This window comes from Callithrix jacchus, chromosome 2 (assembly GCF_049354715.1).
Source record: "Callithrix jacchus isolate 240 chromosome 2, calJac240_pri, whole genome shotgun sequence".
Lineage (NCBI taxonomy): Eukaryota > Metazoa > Chordata > Mammalia > Primates > Cebidae > Callithrix > Callithrix jacchus.
The window spans coordinates 107316646-107333224 of record NC_133503.1 but is presented as its reverse complement, the minus strand read 5'-3'; the positions used below and the strand labels follow the sequence as shown (position 1 = coordinate 107333224).

General features: G+C 38.7%; 1 protein-coding gene and 1 pseudogene across 27 annotated transcripts in view; both read left to right on the top strand.

Annotated features, from left to right (window-relative positions):
* PAM (peptidylglycine alpha-amidating monooxygenase) overlaps positions 1-7742 on the top strand; it is a 289959-nt gene extending 282217 nt beyond the window's left edge. For 11 of the 27 annotated variants that reach the window (XM_002744737.7, XM_008991749.4, XM_054252092.2 and 8 more), the window contains 3 exons: positions 3065-3268; positions 6176-6229; positions 6909-7742. In XM_002744737.7, the coding sequence (XP_002744783.1) occupies positions 3065-3268; positions 6176-6229; positions 6909-7090 (440 nt within the window). In that variant the 3' untranslated portion in view covers positions 7091-7742. Of the gene's footprint in view, positions 1-3064; positions 3269-6172; positions 6230-6908 lie in introns of all 27 variants that reach the window. The other 16 variants (XM_035291162.3, XM_002744736.7, XM_078365108.1 and 13 more) reach the window with 3 other exon arrangements.
* Positions 7743-10556: 2814 nt separating this feature from the next.
* Positions 10557-11413, top strand: LOC144581414 (eukaryotic translation initiation factor 3 subunit K pseudogene; annotated as a pseudogene).
* Positions 11414-16579: the final 5166 nt, after the last annotated feature.

Below are 16579 nucleotides of genomic sequence, written 5' to 3'. Positions count from 1 at the left end.
CCAAAGCATAGCTCTCACACCCAAACCCACCCCCAAGTTAAAGATGATAATGGCCAATCACTTTCAATAAAACTTTTTAAAAAGAAAAAAACCTCCTTAGTCCAGTTAGCTTCTTAGGCCTTGTGGTAAGCAACACATTGTAAGGAAGCACATATACATTTAAGAAAAAAAGATCTCATTGGTACTATATGCCCTTTTCATGTCTCCTAACCAGTTACTTCCTAGTATGCCATTGGCCTTCAGCCTTCAGTTCTGTCTGTGATGAACTAGGAAACAATTGGTGTACTGCTGTAGTAAGACTGCCCTTCCCTTCCTGTCCTAGTTATTCCAATTTCAAGTGGTCTCTAGACTTCTATTAGGGGGAGAGAGATTTGCACATACATGTATATATGTGCACTCACACAGGAATGCAGCTAGCCTCCCTTTCTAAATGCATTGCTTTAAAGAAGAAGAAACAAGCTGTCATACATCAGCTTTTAGAAAATTTAGATATTTTCAAATATCTACAGAGTGTCTGCCAAGGCTTGCATTCTTATAAGATTTTATGTCATGTTTATTCTACTTAGAATACAAGTGGCATCTTATATGACAGAAAAATGGTCATTCTAGGTGCCTCCTATTTTCCAGAAATGTAGTGTTCTGGCTAATCTTAGAGATTCTTCACTCTTCATTCATCATGGATGCTCCAAATTACTCGGATTTTTAATAAAATAATTTCGTATAAAGAGTGAAAGTGGCAGAATTTGGATTATTCTTCATGCTTTCAGTGGGATTCTTAGACTCCTGAATTATAATTATTGTTTCAGGGATTTTACCCCACATATAAGTGCTGCTGTGAAGAGCAGAAATATTTTTTCCTTTAGAATGGAACATTTTAAATTTTTAGGCTTTTAAGAAAAATAAAAAGCATATTTTAAATCTTAAATATATTTCAGCTGGTTCCAAAAGTTAGAATGTTCAAGTATTTCTAGTAGATAACACCCAAAATATCACAAGTGATGTGAAAATCAAGAATTTCTAAAGTGCTGTATACGTATTCTATCTTAGCAAGTTGATTGCCTCATTCTCATTCCTTTCTATGAATACTAAACTGATTCTTCCAGTTTTTCACCTATATCATCCACAGTTGCTTCCATTTAATGGTGCCCAGTTCTGGTTCTGCTTTATCCATGAAAATATATGAGCTGGTATAGCCATTGTATATTAGGTGCTAAATAAACTTAATAAATGACAGGCAGAAAATGCTAGGTAACTACTCTGGTAATACCCACCTTCAAACAGAAACAAATCTTTCTTCCAAAAGGAGCATGTTCTTAAATGCCAACCTACATCTTTGGCCTAGGTTTTTTAATTCCATGATCTATTTATTGCAATTTTCTTATTTAAATGTAGAATAAGTTTAAATATAGACCAATTTGTATATCTTTCCTATAGTAACCAAAAAAAAGACAAAATAATTATTAGTGCTCAGAAAGAGTAGAAATCACACCTGTATTCCCCTCAGAAACTAGACATAGAAGTTCTATTTGAACCATCTCGAGGTCTATGAACCAACCGCTTTGCTTCTCTCCCTTTCAAGTTTCAAGAGTCACATGTGTGGACAAAAGAAAGCAAAGGATGGTCTCCCTTTAGCCATAGTATAGGGAAAGAAAGGAGAACTATAAGGTCATCTACAAAATGGCAATGATAGTAATAGTGTCTACTCATAGGCATGGTGTGATGATTAAAGGAAAATGATGCCTGACATGGTATAAGTACTTAATAGATGTCATTGAGAATATAAAAGAGGCTGGCTCAGAACATTAAAGCAAAAAATTGGAACCTGCCATCTGTTTGTATTATAAATTATGTTGACAGTGTCTCAAATAATTTGGGAAACATTTCCTTAGAGGAGTGTCCAGCAAGCTACTAAGCTGAGTCTATACCTATTAAACATTAACCAACAATTTTCCTGATTGTGTTATCCCTACCATTTTGTCAAAATCTCCCCGAGGCCTTACAATGCATTCTGTATCAAAAGGCAGAAGGGCATACCAAGAAGTTGAAATTTCAGAAATGTATGATCTGTGAGTCTTCCTGCAAATGTGGTTGTAACTTTTAGTCAGGGCAAATTCTTACCAGCCTTTGTACATTAGAGTTTCTCTACAAACACACATATCTGCTTCTTGTAGAGCAAGGATGCTTCAAGGCTAAACCTCATTTTTATGTCATTAGTTATTAAGATCACTGCAGCAGCTTATATAGTTTCATTGCATCAATTTCCCAAATAGTACTTTAGGCTTGATACCTACCCATTATCTGCCAATGTTACAGAATAGTTGTAGTTATTATAATAGTTGTTAGTTCTTTTCATCACTAACTAAAGGATATACAGTTCATCTGTCTGTACTCACATTTTGCTGAAAACAATATAAAAGGGCCTGAAAATGACATAATTTTATTTTTATTTTATAATCCTAGTATCAATGTGTGCAGCTATACATGTGATGTACCAAAAATTAATTGAACATGAAAAATATTTTTAAATTAAAGATACAAGGAAACAAACACTTATTATGTACATTTTATAACAGGCATTTACATGCAACAATTATATGAAAGAGGTCCTATTACTACAGTTTTATAGATGAAGTTACTATGGCCCAGATAATCTAAGTAATGTGCCCAAAGTTATACAGCTAGTATACAGGAGAATTGGGATTTGTGCCCAGGTTTGTTTGATTCCAGTATATACTCCAATTCTTTCCCCTACACAGTACTGCCTTATTAATTTTACCTTTGGAAAAATACAAAAGGATATATGTTCTGTGGAATTATAGCTAAAGAGCATATTAAAGGTAGAACAAAAGAAAATAATTTGGAAGTGAAAACCCATTCAGTGGAAATAACTAATCACAATGCCTGCTGCCAGCTTGATAGATTCAGATATTGAAACATGAACCCCATATAACTGGAGTCAACAAGTTCTTTGTGAACAGTTACTGATTTGACCGGGTAGGGGTGGGTAAGAGGATTTTGAAATCTTTGAGTCAGTTGAATATTGTGAACTCTTCTTTCCCTGAAGAAGCCGAAGCAGTTGTTGAAACCAAAATGGAAAACAAACCCACCTCCTCAGAATTGCAGAAGATGCAAGAGAAACAGAAACTGATCAAAGAGCCAGGCTCGGGAGTGCCCTTTGTTCTGATTATAACCCTTCTGGTTATTCCGGTGGTTGTCCTGCTGGCCATTGCCATATTTATTTGGTGGAAAAAATCATCGGCCTTTGGAGGCAAGTAAAATGAGCCCCGTGAACTTGGAACCTGCCTTTGAAAGAATGTTTGGCCTAATTATCCTCAGGAGTTTGCTTGGGATTTTTTTCACTGTCTTTTTTGTTTTTGTTTTTGTTTTTAATGCTCTCTACTATTTTTGATGTTATTTGTCTATGTTCCAAATATTGCCCCTAGTTAACATCACAATAAAAAATATTATGTGGAGACTATGAAATTTGGATAGTTAGACTAAAATATAATCTTTAATGCTACGTTTTAGCAATTGGCTTAAGCCCAATTAATGTCTCCATAGGAAATTGTAGGTAGTAGAGTCAGTACAAACTAGCAGAACGGTCAGAGAGGAGGAGATATCTGCTGTTAGGAAGAGGCGCAGTCCTGAAAGTAGCTGGGTCAGCTTTGGGGCTTGTGTTTTTCTCCCATTAAGCTGGCTCTAGCTCCTAGCTACATGACCATGGGCAAGTTACTTAATCTCTCCAGACCGGTTTCCTCATAAAAATAAAGTGAGGATAAAATAGTTACCTTATAAGGTTGTATAAAGATTAGATGAAGTAATGTACATAAGCATTTGTCAGTATACCTGGAACCTAGTAAGTAATGAATACCACGAATGATTATGATGAATAATCATTGGTAATAAAGTAATAAAAGGCATAAGAAGTTATTTTAAAACTTGCCTTAAACCTTAGTTTTCTCAGAAAATTATTTCTGTAACAAATCATTTCGTCGTTTTTGAATTGTCATAATTTAGACCATCAACCTTCCATAACTGAACAAGGCAGAGTCCAATACCAGGGTTAGTATTTTATGAAATCACTATCACAATACAGGATCCAACAGCTGAGTTTATTTTAGGACATCCAAATAAATAAACAAATAACCCAACCCATGCTTCTCACCTCTCAATAGCAGTCCCTTGGCTGGGTCCCCAGGTCCTAGAACAAGAGTCGATAGCTGTGTGTGGGAAGGAATCCATGGACCAGGGAGAGAGGCAGCATTTGATCAAAAAAACAGCATCTGATCCTATTTCAGGTCAGGGCAGACATGGCGGGGATTCAGTGCCCCTGATAAAGCCCTGACACAGAAAAAGGTGTGGAAACAGAAAACAGAAAATTTAGTATGTTGTAAGAGGGAATTTTTCTTCGTCTTTCTTTGGCTTTCCATCTGCCATCAATAAATCTGCAAAAATATAGTTAGCTCTTCCCAAAAAGGACTTCTATTGAGTCCATGTTACAGATCTGGAACTGTCATAAGTGGGGGCAAAGAGAAATAAACATAGTCATTGTCTTCATGGGGTTAGATAGATAGGTGCTTCAAAAGAGCAAGGATCCATCTTAATTACTGATACGTCCCCAGTACAAATAATAGTTCCTGATACTAGTGGTTTAATAAATAGTTGTTGAAAGAATGAATGAATAAATCAATGGAGCTCACAGAATAGATAACATATGAAAGAGATGCTAAACAAAAAAGTTATAATAGAGGGTGGTAAGTACAGGGATAAATACACAGAGTGGTAGGAACAGTAAGACTTCAGGGCAGGTGGCAGGAATGGTGGTAATGAACCCAACCTGGCAGAAGCCGTGGCTAAGGAATCAGGAAGGTTTGGTCTCTCCTGTTTGTTATTAAGCACATGTGACATTGCACTGTTACATCATGCTGACTTTACAGGAATGTGCTAGGAAGATAGAGACTCAGGCTGAACCATAGAAAATTGCTATTATTTGACCGTGTTTTATTTAGAAAAATTGCAATTTCATATGGCTCCATCTAATACATTTAATTCTAAAAGTAGATCAGCTTCTGACTTTTTTCTAAATTTGTTCTTGATAGATCCTATCCAGTTTATTTTAAGGTTATTAAAAATCCTAATAAAGGACCCTCCATTTATTCAACATTCCTTATTATGTATTGACTCCATATCAGACACTGTGCTAAGCACAAGGGGATACAAAACTAAGTAATGTCCCTCATATTTGCAGAACTTACAATCTAATTTGTTGGCTTTCTAACAATCTTAGCAGATTCTTCTTCCCTTATTGAATATTTCTTTCCACATCACTGTCTTCTCCCTTTCCTCTCATCACACTATCTTTTACCATGATGCTGCCTTCAGTGCTGGTTAAAGACCTAACAGGACAACCCCAGGCCTGACCTTCCTGACCACAGCCCATGAGGGAGTGATGAAGCAAGGGAAAGCGTGCAGGGAGACACACACAGCAAGGGAAAAATGAAACCCATTGGGAGTTCTGCCTTCCTATAAGGAAAGAGAGTCTATCCTTTACGGAGATAGGCAGCCCTATTGGGAATATTTAGGTCACCTACTATGCTTGGAAAATACTCAGGGTATCACATCCTTTCCCTTTACTTATGTCTTACATAAAGAAGAAATGATGCACATGGATCCAAAGTTTTCTCAAGCAGGACATGTACTGCTTGTAGAAAGAGCAAAGCTGGAGGCAAATATTCTAAATTGTAATAACCAATGATTCAAAAACTTTATAGATTATTGGTAATAATTCTTTGCTGACAAAAAAGAGCTCTGATTTATTGAGCATTTACTGTATATTTACAGATACTGTTCTAAATGTGTCACATGCAGTGTCTGATCTCAGCCTTCAGACAGATAGGATTCTCTTTGACCTTTCTTTTCTCGGAGGAGAAAACTGAAGCTCATTTATCAAGATCACACAGCCAGTAAGAGACATGGGCAGGAGTCAAACCCAGCTTGGGCCCTTTATGTGTGTCTCAAAAATATACCGCCTTTCTTAAAAATTAAAATTGCATACAGACAAGAGCCAGGTATTGCTTTACTATTTAAAGGTCCTGATTTTAAGTTGGAAATTGAGTGCATGGGTTGAGGAAGATGACTGAGACTCATTTTGAAATGTGCCATCTTTTTTTAGCAGATTCTGAACACAAACTTGAGACAAGTTCAGGAAGAGTACTGGGAAGATTTAGAGGTATGCCTATGACCTTTTAGAATCCTTCATGTTTAGTTCAAAGTCAAGAAGCACATGTCTTTTAAAAGGCAAGGAGAGATTTCATATTTTGTCTTTGAAGATAAAACACCTTGTATGTAGCTTAACATCCCCCAGAGTAAATGCAGAATGCACACCATAAACTAAACTGAAGTGCATGCATCTGGCAGCAGATTTCCCAGTTCTTTATTTCCCATTTTGCCATTCTGTATTATCTAATTCTCTTCCCCTGCCTTTTACCTGGCTTCATTTGTCTTCAGCAAATTTTCTGTCACTCATGTTGGCATGTCAATGTTTGTCATGGTGAAGATGACCTTTTCATAAAGTCATTGAAATAGGAAGCTGCTCCAGGGAGGCTAGTTCTGGACAGAGAGCTGGAGAAAAGCGGGAGGTGAAAGTGAATCTGATATGTTCCTACAGAAACACATAATACTCAGGAGCTTTGGTTTTTCTTTTTCTTTTCTTTAATAGTAGTATCTGTATGGCTCTGTAGGGCAAGTCTCTCTATGTGTTTTTCTATTTTATTTTTCAGAATACATAACATAATCTACCATTTTTCATCCCCACCTTCTGATTTTGTTTACCATTTAATAATTTACAAGGAAACAGAATCATTGCTGCAAACATTACCCAATTCTATTATTGTTTGCTTTTTTTTCAGGAAAGGGAAGTAAAGGCTTAAACCTTGGAAATTTCTTTGCAAACCGTAAAGGCTACAGTCGAAAAGGGTTTGACCGCCTTAGCACCGAGGGCAGTGACCAAGAGAAAGAGGAGGATGATGGCAGTGAATCAGAAGAGGAGTATTCAGCACCTCTGCCTGCACCTGTACCTTCCTCCTCCTGAAAACCAGACTTTGATTTAGATTGAGTGACATTTACCCAAAATGCCAGATTCCTTTCCCTTTAGCACGATTAAAGTTCTGTATATTTAATTGTAAACTGTACTAGTCTATGTGGGACTGTACACACTTTATTTACTTCATTTTGGTTAAGTTGGCTTCTGTTTCTAGTTGAGGAGTTTCCTAAAAGTTCATAACAGTGCCATTGTCTTTATATGAACATAGACTAGAGAAACAGTCCTCTTTTTCCATCATAGTACTAATCTAGCTATGGAAGGTTTGCCCATTTACACTTTTGAGACTTTTTGGTGGATGTAAATAACCCCATTCTTTGCTTGAACGCAGTATTTTCCCAATAGCACTTTTCATTGCCAGTGTCTTTCTTTGGTGCCTTTCCTGTTCAGCATTCTCAGCCTGTGGCAGTAAAGAGAAACTTTGTGCTACATGACGACAAAGCTGCTAAATCTCCTATTTTTTTAAAATCACTAACATTATATTGCAATGAGGGAAATAAAAAAGTCTCTATTTAAATTGCTTTTTAAATTTTCTTTTTTAGTTGGTGTGTTTCTGGGATGTCTTATTTTTAGATGGTTACACTGTTAGAACACTATTTTCAGAATCTGAATGTAATTTGTGTAATAAAGTGTTTTCAGAGCATTAGCTGTCAGAGTGTATTTTCCAGTTTTTACATATTCGCAGGTTTTGTATACAACTTTTAATAATTACACAAACTCACAAATAATAGTGAAACTTAATGTCTTCAACCAAAAGAAATGTGTGTATTGTATAAAATTTAGAAGCTACTTTGTTATGTAGCCAATATAAATTTAAAAAACGCCTGAAAAAAAGTATATTAAAAAGCATACTTTTGTAAAGTCAGGCTCTTCTAAAATCCAAAGAGGGTTTGTGCCTTTATATCAATCGGAGGGTAAATACTTTAATAAAAGGTGATCACAGCTAAGAGGCAACCTGTCTCAAATTACATATGCAAATGAGCCATCAGTAGGGATCACTACTAATAGTTTTCCTTTTAAAGAATAATTTCGGCAGGGCGCAGTGGCTCACACCTATATTCCCAGCACTTTGGGAGGCTGAGGTGGGTTGATCACGAGGTCAAGAGATCGAGACCATCCTGGTCAACAAGGTGAAACCCCGTCTCTACTAAAAATACAAAAATTAGCTGGGCATGGTGGTGCATGCCTGTAGTCCCAGCTACTCGGGAGGCTGAGGCAGGAAAATTGCTTGAACCCAGAAGGCGGAGGTTGCGGTGAGCCGAGATTGCACCACTGCACTCCAGCCTGGATAACAACAGCGAAACTCCGTCTCAAAAAAAAAAATAAAATAAAATAATTTCTGGCCAGGTACAGTGGCTCAAGACTATAATCCAAGGACTTTGGGAGGTCAAGCAGAAGGATTGTTTGTGCCCAGAAATTCCAGGCTGCAGTGAACTATGATCAATCCACTGTACTGCAGCCTAGGCTACAGAGTGAGATCCTTTCTCTAAAATAAAATAAAATTCCCATGTATCCATAGGAATATATTCATCTCTTACAGTGACTGCAAATTAGTTTTAAAACATCTTTTTCATAATTCATCAATGCAAGTTAGTAAAAATCAGATAATTTTCTATTTTAAAATGTTGGGAATCTAGAACTATTTTTTTTTAATTCCAACTTATTTTTCAGGCATCATAGTAGTTGGAATAATACAGATATAATTGACTAGTCGTAAAGCACAGGAGAGTACAAGAAGGAAAATTTTGAAACAATAAGTCTGCTAGGGCATTACAATCCTGTACTAGCACTCCATCTTCATTCTGCCATCCTGGGTTAATTAAAGATGGTAGCCTAGAAAGGAATGAGCAACACTGACTTCAAGCAATCTTTCCACTGATTATTCTTGGCTGAACTTCATTTATTGAGTCAGAGATTGCACTGCCTGGGAAATGCCCCAAGGGGTGAATTCTAGGCCTGGCCACAGTAGAATCACCTGGAGAATTTAAGAAGAAATTGTTGGGCACTCTTTCCAGCAATCTTTATTTAGTAGGCCTATAAGGGAATACAGGTATAGTTTATGTTTTTAAATTTGTCCAGGTGTTTTCTGTAGTCACAGTTGGAAACCATTGTCTTTGAGAATGGCTATTCTACCTTGCCAGTTACAATAAGTAGGTAGCTATATTTTCATATAAATTACAGTTTACAGATGTTTGGAGGGGAAAAACAGGATCTGAGGTGTTTTGATATGACTGTTAGCACCAAAATCTGAATGCCTTAATTGTTCAGTGTGTTAAATTGGATAATTAAAATGGACATAATTGACTTATTAAGAAAGCAAAGGGAAGCAGCTGTGCTTTCATTTTTTCTTCTATTAAAGTACCTAGAGAATATGATATGGGAGAGTTAAAAGAGAAGCTTGTCATTCACTGAGTTGGCCCTGAATTATCATTTGCATAATATCTTTTATTCTAAGTGTTCCTCTTTTGTTTATTAAATCAGCATATTATTTTTCAAAATTACCATGCGTCTCATTTAGATATTGTATAAAATCAAATATTTAGGAAGCTGAATGACAATGAAATCCATAGACTTTGTATTAGGTGTTATTTCCCAGACTGTCACCTACATAGTGCTCAAAGTTGATGTAGCCTATAGCAATACTTCTCAAACTTTAATGGGGGTAACAATCAACAGTGAGTACTTATTTTCAAAGTACTAACCTGGTCCCATTTCCATAGTTTCTGATTCACTACATTGGGTGGGTCCTAGAAATCTACATTTTTAAGAAGCATTCCTGGTGATTTGAATTCAGGTATTCCATGGTTCATCTCCAAAAAACATAGTGCTACAGACAGTAGCTGAACCTTAAAACATTCTTGGGCACAGAAAGTAATACTCTCAAAGATGTGGTCGCTGTAGAGTGATGGTTAGGCCTAGAAGTCATCAACCCCGTGCCTCAAACTCAGATCACAAGAAGACCCAGATGCAAATTATCTTCAGGGTCAGAACTTAGCAGCAGCTTCTTCCTTTAGTCCCCTGATGCTCTTTATTCCACCATCGGAAATAAGTTAGGTGCATGGAAAGGTCACTAGTGGCCTCCCTAGAACCTCCTTTTTATTTTTGAATCACATCTAAAAGCTAGAATAAGTAAATCTATTTGGTGTGCTTTTATAGCATTATGATTTAATTAAAATAACAATTACTGATGATGGTAAATGTGATTCCCCTTCATGGCCTTAAAAATTTTGAAACACCAAAACACAAAGATGTCTATCACACATCCAAAGTACTGATATAAAAAAAGGATATGCATTTTTGGGTTTCAAAATTGACTATACACTGTACCATCATACAGAAAGGACTTAACACCCAATAAAAAAGTGCTCATATTCAGATATACCAAGATATAATACAAAATAGACAGGAGCTTATAAAAAACAAGTATGACAGTAGAACCCTTTTTGTTTCTGAACAAAAATGCAAACTCCTTTAAAATGAATAAGCCATATAAGACTTGCTATATTTGAGGACACTGTGGCAGTCCATTGTTAGCTTCTAGCCCTCATTGTGGAAGGTGACAGCAGTCATGGCGATGTTTGAGCAGATGACAGTCAATGTGGGCAAGTTGCTCAAGGGTATCAACAGGTTCAGTCCTGAGAACCTGGCCACCCCGGAGCACTATTTGGAGATGGAGGCCAACAAAAATGCCTATGATCTGGAAGCCAACCTGGCTGTCCTAAAGCTGTACTTAGTCCAACCCAGTATTTTCTCAGGCCATAGTCATCTGAAAGCCCTCACCAACCTGCCACCTACCAACTTCACCCTGAGTAAGTACATGATTAGCCAGGCACATCAAGAAGAATGGCCATCCGACAGATTTTTACCTCAGGAACCTGCTGGGGACCTGCCATTTCCAGGACTTCTGGCAAGTCCTGGATGAAAGCAGGGACCGCTTAGAAGGTATAACTGGCTTTGAAGACTGTCCAAATGTTTATCTGCCCTGTTGTGGGTATCACTTACCAGCACATCAACTGCTGGCTACTGGCCGAGATCCTCGGATATCTGTCGGACAGCCAGCTGAAGGTGCAGGTGAGAAAATAAAGCTGGAGTGCCGATGAGTCAGGGCAGATCATCATCTGCAGCCAGGAAAAAAACAATAAGCCCAAGAACTTTGTGGAGGAGGTAGACTTTCACAGTGTGTCCAGCATCGTGGCCTCCTTCCAGTAATTGCAGGTGTTTAATAAAGATTTGTTGTCTTAAAAAATACTATCTTCTATTATACTATATAATTCTCCATGCCTTTAAAATATATATATTATTTAGGAAACTGATGGATAAGTTGGGTCCTTTCTGATCCTGGTTCTAGCTTCATACTCCTTTGCCTAATAATTTTACTTTATTAGCAGGAGATTTCTCATGATAAAAACTCCCTGTTGTTGTGATTCTCTGCTTTGTTTATTTGGTAATTAATCTGTCCTCTATAATTGGAAGAGAGTGTCAAGCATGCATGTAGCTAGAACAACACAATTGCACTGGTTCTTACAACTCATTTATACTTCTAGATAAGACAGTGCTATTCAATAGAATGGCCCAGTCTTAGCCATTCCATTAAGTTTGCAAAGAACACTGGGTTAAGGTCAGAAAAGATCTGAAATTTTGAGTTCTAGATTTGATTATTTCATATACCATTGTCTTAGGCTTCTTTAGTAATCACAAATAAATTCAAACATGTTTAAGAACTAAATATGTTCTTGTTATAAATTATTGTTATTAAGAATTACTGATATATAATACATGATGAAAATAATCACGAATTAGCAATTTATCAATAAAAAGTATTATTACTGTTTGATTCATATAACTGAAAAGCCCAGGCCTGGCTAGATCTAGAGACTCAGATGACACCAACAGGATTTTGCTTCCCTCTCAGTTTGGCTTTCTTTTATATAAGATTTACCTTCATTCAGACTCTCCATAACTGTGGTAACGTCATAGGATCCAGCCTGGATCCCACATCTGCCAAGGGCGAGCAAGGCGCAGAGGAGCAAGGGGTGTATAAGTGAGCAAGTATGGGGTCCAGCTACTGCACAGCAAGGTATGCTGGCTGTGGCGTGGCAGGTAGCTCTCAGTGCGGGCACAGGCCCTGGCTCCCTGTGAGGCTGCAGCTGGACCGGATATACCCCAAGTGGCTTCCACTGTGGGAACTGGGGAACACAGTGGTGCCCAGAAGCTTGGAGATGCCAGGAACTGCAGAGCCCCAAAGACAGTGTCACTGCCCTGGCTCAGGAGCTCCTAGGTCTAGGCTCCTCGAAGGGCCACAGCTCATCTCTCCTTCTTTCTTCTCTCCTTCTTGTCACCCATAACATGGTGAGCAAGGGGTATGTTTCAGCCCTGTTTGTGTTACCACTCTTCAGTTCCACCATTAGGCAGGTCCCATGTTCTTATCTCACGTCCAGGAAGAATGAGGTATGTGGACAACTGGAGGGTGAGTAAGGTGAAAAGGTGCTTTATTAAGCGACAGTACAGCTCTCAGGAGACCCAAAATGAGTAGCTATTTTCTGCAGGCAGGTCATCCTAATGAGTGCAGCTCTCAGTGGAGAGGAGAACTGGAGTGGGTGAGCTCCGCTCTGCAGGGAGATCATCCTGACGTCCGCTCAGCTTTCAGCTGAGAGGAGACCCACAGTGAGTAGTTCTTCTCTGCAGGAAGATCCTCCAGACTCCCTCGTCTGGCTGAGTCCAGGGATTTTTACGGGCTTTGGAGGAGAGGAAGTGCATGTTGATTGGTCCATGGGCAGCCATGGGCAAGCTAGAAAGAACACCACAAGTTCTCACTCTGGTCCTCGAACTGGCAGTCTAGGCCTCAGGCTTCATGCCATCCCAGACCTGAAGGTGGGGCTTCACCTGAGACCTGCTCCTTTCTGCCCAGAAGCCTGTCTGCCTCCTTCTGCCTTCAATCTGCTGTCCCTGACATCCAAACTGTTAATGCCCAGGGGTACCTGCAGGCTCACACCAAGCTGCCCTCACCAACCTCTCTGCCTCCCTGCTGTGCTCATTAATGCCCAAAGTCCAGAGGGGGCCAGGGTGGCAGGGGGCTGGCATGTCAGCACTGCTCCCAGCAGGTACACAGCCAGCCAGGTCATGACAGCACCTGGGCTTGGCTTCATCTTTGCTCTGAAATCATAGTGGGTGCCAGGATCAGGGAGAGGCCAGACAGTGAAAACAGGCACTTCTAAGCCTGTGGGGGCAAGCAGGGCTTCCTAGGGCCCTGGAAGATACAAAGATGGCTAGGTCCACAGTCATGACTGGGCAGTTACAGCCCCCTCCAACTTGGAAGGAGGCAAGGCTTCTGCCTGTTCTAGGCTCCTACAGGCTCCATGGGGCATGCAACCCTGGCTACGCCTCCCCAATGGCAACCAGAGTCATGGAAGCCTGTTCCTAGACTGGCCATGGCTGCTATCAGTAATAAAGAGAGGTGGCAGCCAGTAGTTCCAGATTTAGATACTACCAGCATTTACTCTGACATATATAGCTTCTCTTTCCAAAGAGTTCCAATACATTAACTGGCCTAATTTGGTTCATGTGTATCTTACTCAGTTTTGTGTTACTATAAAATAATATCTGAAGCTGGGTAATTTATACATGAAAGAGGTATATTTGGCTCATTGCTTAGCAGGCTATACAAGAAGCATGAAACTGGCATCTGTATTTGGTGAGGGCCTCAGGCTGCTTCTGCTCATGGTGGAGGGTGAAGGAGAGCCAACATATGCAGAGATCATACGGGGAAAGAGGAAGCAAGAGAGAGGGGAGAAGGTGTTAGGCTTCTTTTAGCAACCAGCTCTTGAGGGAGATAATAGACTGAGAACTCACCACAAGAGAGGGCATTAATCTATCATGAGGGATCTGCCCCCATGACCCAAACACTTCTTATTAGGTCCCACTTCTGACATTGGGGACCAAATTTCAATATGAAATTGGGTCGGAACAAACCATACCCAAACTATAGTAATGTGCCAACCCCAGAACCAGTCATTGACGCCAAGGAAAATGTGATGCAGGATTAGCCAAGCCTCCATGATGCCTGGGGCAGAGTTATGTTCAATAGTAACTACACTGATGGTGCAGAAAGATTGGTTTTCCTGAAGAAAACAGGATACTATTGCTAGTTGAATAAGAGCAGATTCTATGGAGGAAAAAAAAGAGTGGATATTCACTACTGTTATATTGGATCTTAACACTTAACCATAATATTTCTCAGATAATAGGGTTTACTCTAATAGCTATTTGTGTGATGTTTAAATTATTGCATTAAAATGAGACATTTTATGATTAAGTCTATACCAATGCATATATGAACTGCAAATTCCCACAAACATTATTGAATACCAGAAGAAATGTTAAATTTTGTTTTACTGAAATAACAATCATAACCAAAAAATATACAGATGTCCAAGAGCAGAGATTTGAGGCTTAAAAGCCATCAAATACTATGATATTTACCCAAAAAAGGTTAATGGAAACATCCAGTGAATAAAAGAGACAAAATGATCGAGAACCAAAATTTGATGTTCAGTGAATACTATTTATTGTGAAACAAGCATGAAAGCAAATTACAATGTTGTGTTGTCTTCACGCTTTTCTGAATCCATAATTTTGAGGGAGTTCTCAGATAATGATTTTCGAATTCTAACATTTCATCTTTACTTATTAGCTTACATTCTTCTGTAAATGACTGAGTCTTACTCTCCTACCCTGAGAGAATTTGGCACCATCCATTCAGGTGCATAAAATAATTTCCTCATTTTACTTGTGAGCAATACAACATGCACCCATAATTCATGTTATAAATATGGTCAAATATCTTGTTTTCCTACTTAATGACTCATGTCCTTACCACTCTTATTGGCAAAAAGTCAATTATCAGACTTTCATTGGTTGGCTTCCCCCTCTTTCCTTCCTCTGGAATTGTTAAAAATAAAAATAAAAAAAGAAATAATAAAAATAAAAAATAAACAGAGACAAAAAACAAGAAGACAAAAGAAAAAAACATATGTCCCTTTAAAAGGCCGGGCGCGGTGGCTCAAGTCTGTAATCCCAGCACTTTGGGAGGCCTAGACGGGTGGGTCATAAGGTCAAGAGATCGAGACCATCCTGGTCGACATGGTGAAACCCTGTCTCTACTAAAAAATATCCAAAAAATTAGCTGGGCATGGTGGCGCGTGCCTGTAATCCCAGCTACTCAGGAGGCTGAGGCAGGAGAATTGCCTGAACCCAAGAGGCGTAGGTTGCCGTGAGCTGAGATCGCGCCATTGCACTCCAGCCTGGGTAACAAGCGCGAAACTCCGTCTCAAAAAAAATAAAAATAAAAAACATAAAAGTCATGGATAGACTCAGCGGTAGATTTCCAGATGCAAAAATGGCTTACTCAGGTGTAAGGCAACCATGCTGCAATTGCTCCTTGCTGCCTCATGATGTCACTGGTGAAGACTCTTATCTAATAATACATCAGTTCTGAAAATACTTGCTCCCCTGTTAGCTGCCCTAATTCAGACCACCCTCCCTGAGTGCTATGGGTGGTTTCTAAGGGCAGACCTTTTTAGTGCTAGGTTCTTTTAGTTCACGCAGGCCCAGGAGTCCTTGGTCAGGGCTAATTCTCATATCTGTGCTTCATGGACACAAAATTATCACCTGGCTTTCCTTCTTATAATCCATATTGGGGTCAGGAGCTTCTGCTCTTAAACCTCAAAGCCCAGAGTTACATCGGTCCTGCTTTACTAGAAATGGGTGGGCTGTCATGCTCTGTATCACTTTCTCAGAGATACTCTTTTGTGAGTCTCAAGTACCCAACTCTACCTAGTCAGAGACACTTCCTTCCACGATTCGAAGGCAATTTCTGACACCTGTTTGTCATTTAGCAAACACTGCCGAATGTCTCACAAACAAAAACTAAGTTCTTAGGACACAGTGGTAAAGGGCAATACCCTAGCTCTATTGAGATTTATATTTAAATGGCATGCACATTTTACCTCTTACTGTTTTTTTTTTTTTTTTTTCTTAGTAAAAAAGAACAAAACTAAAATGTAGTCCCTGGCTGGGCAGCTCCGTCATAATTTAATAGGTTTTTTTTTTTTTTAATGAGACTCAAATAAAAGAATTAACTAATCTAGTTATACTAATCCCAATGCCGCCTTAGGTTAATTTCATTTCTGGCACTTTGAATTTTCAGAGTTTATTTTCTCTTGTATTATATTTCCCAAAAGTCATAGAATTCTTAGAAATCTTCTGGAGTTTCAAATTTCCAGAGTCTTGTTCTGAGACTTCTTTGGCCTCCATTTGAAAGAAAGAAATCATTTCTTAAAAGCAAAACCACAATTCTCACATCTGTGATAAAATATGGTACCCAGGTAATCCAATTAAAAGTAAATAAAAGAAAGGTAAAGGATACATTCAACAGACATTAATTAAGTTTATCTGCAAAATACAAAGATTTAAAAAAGCACA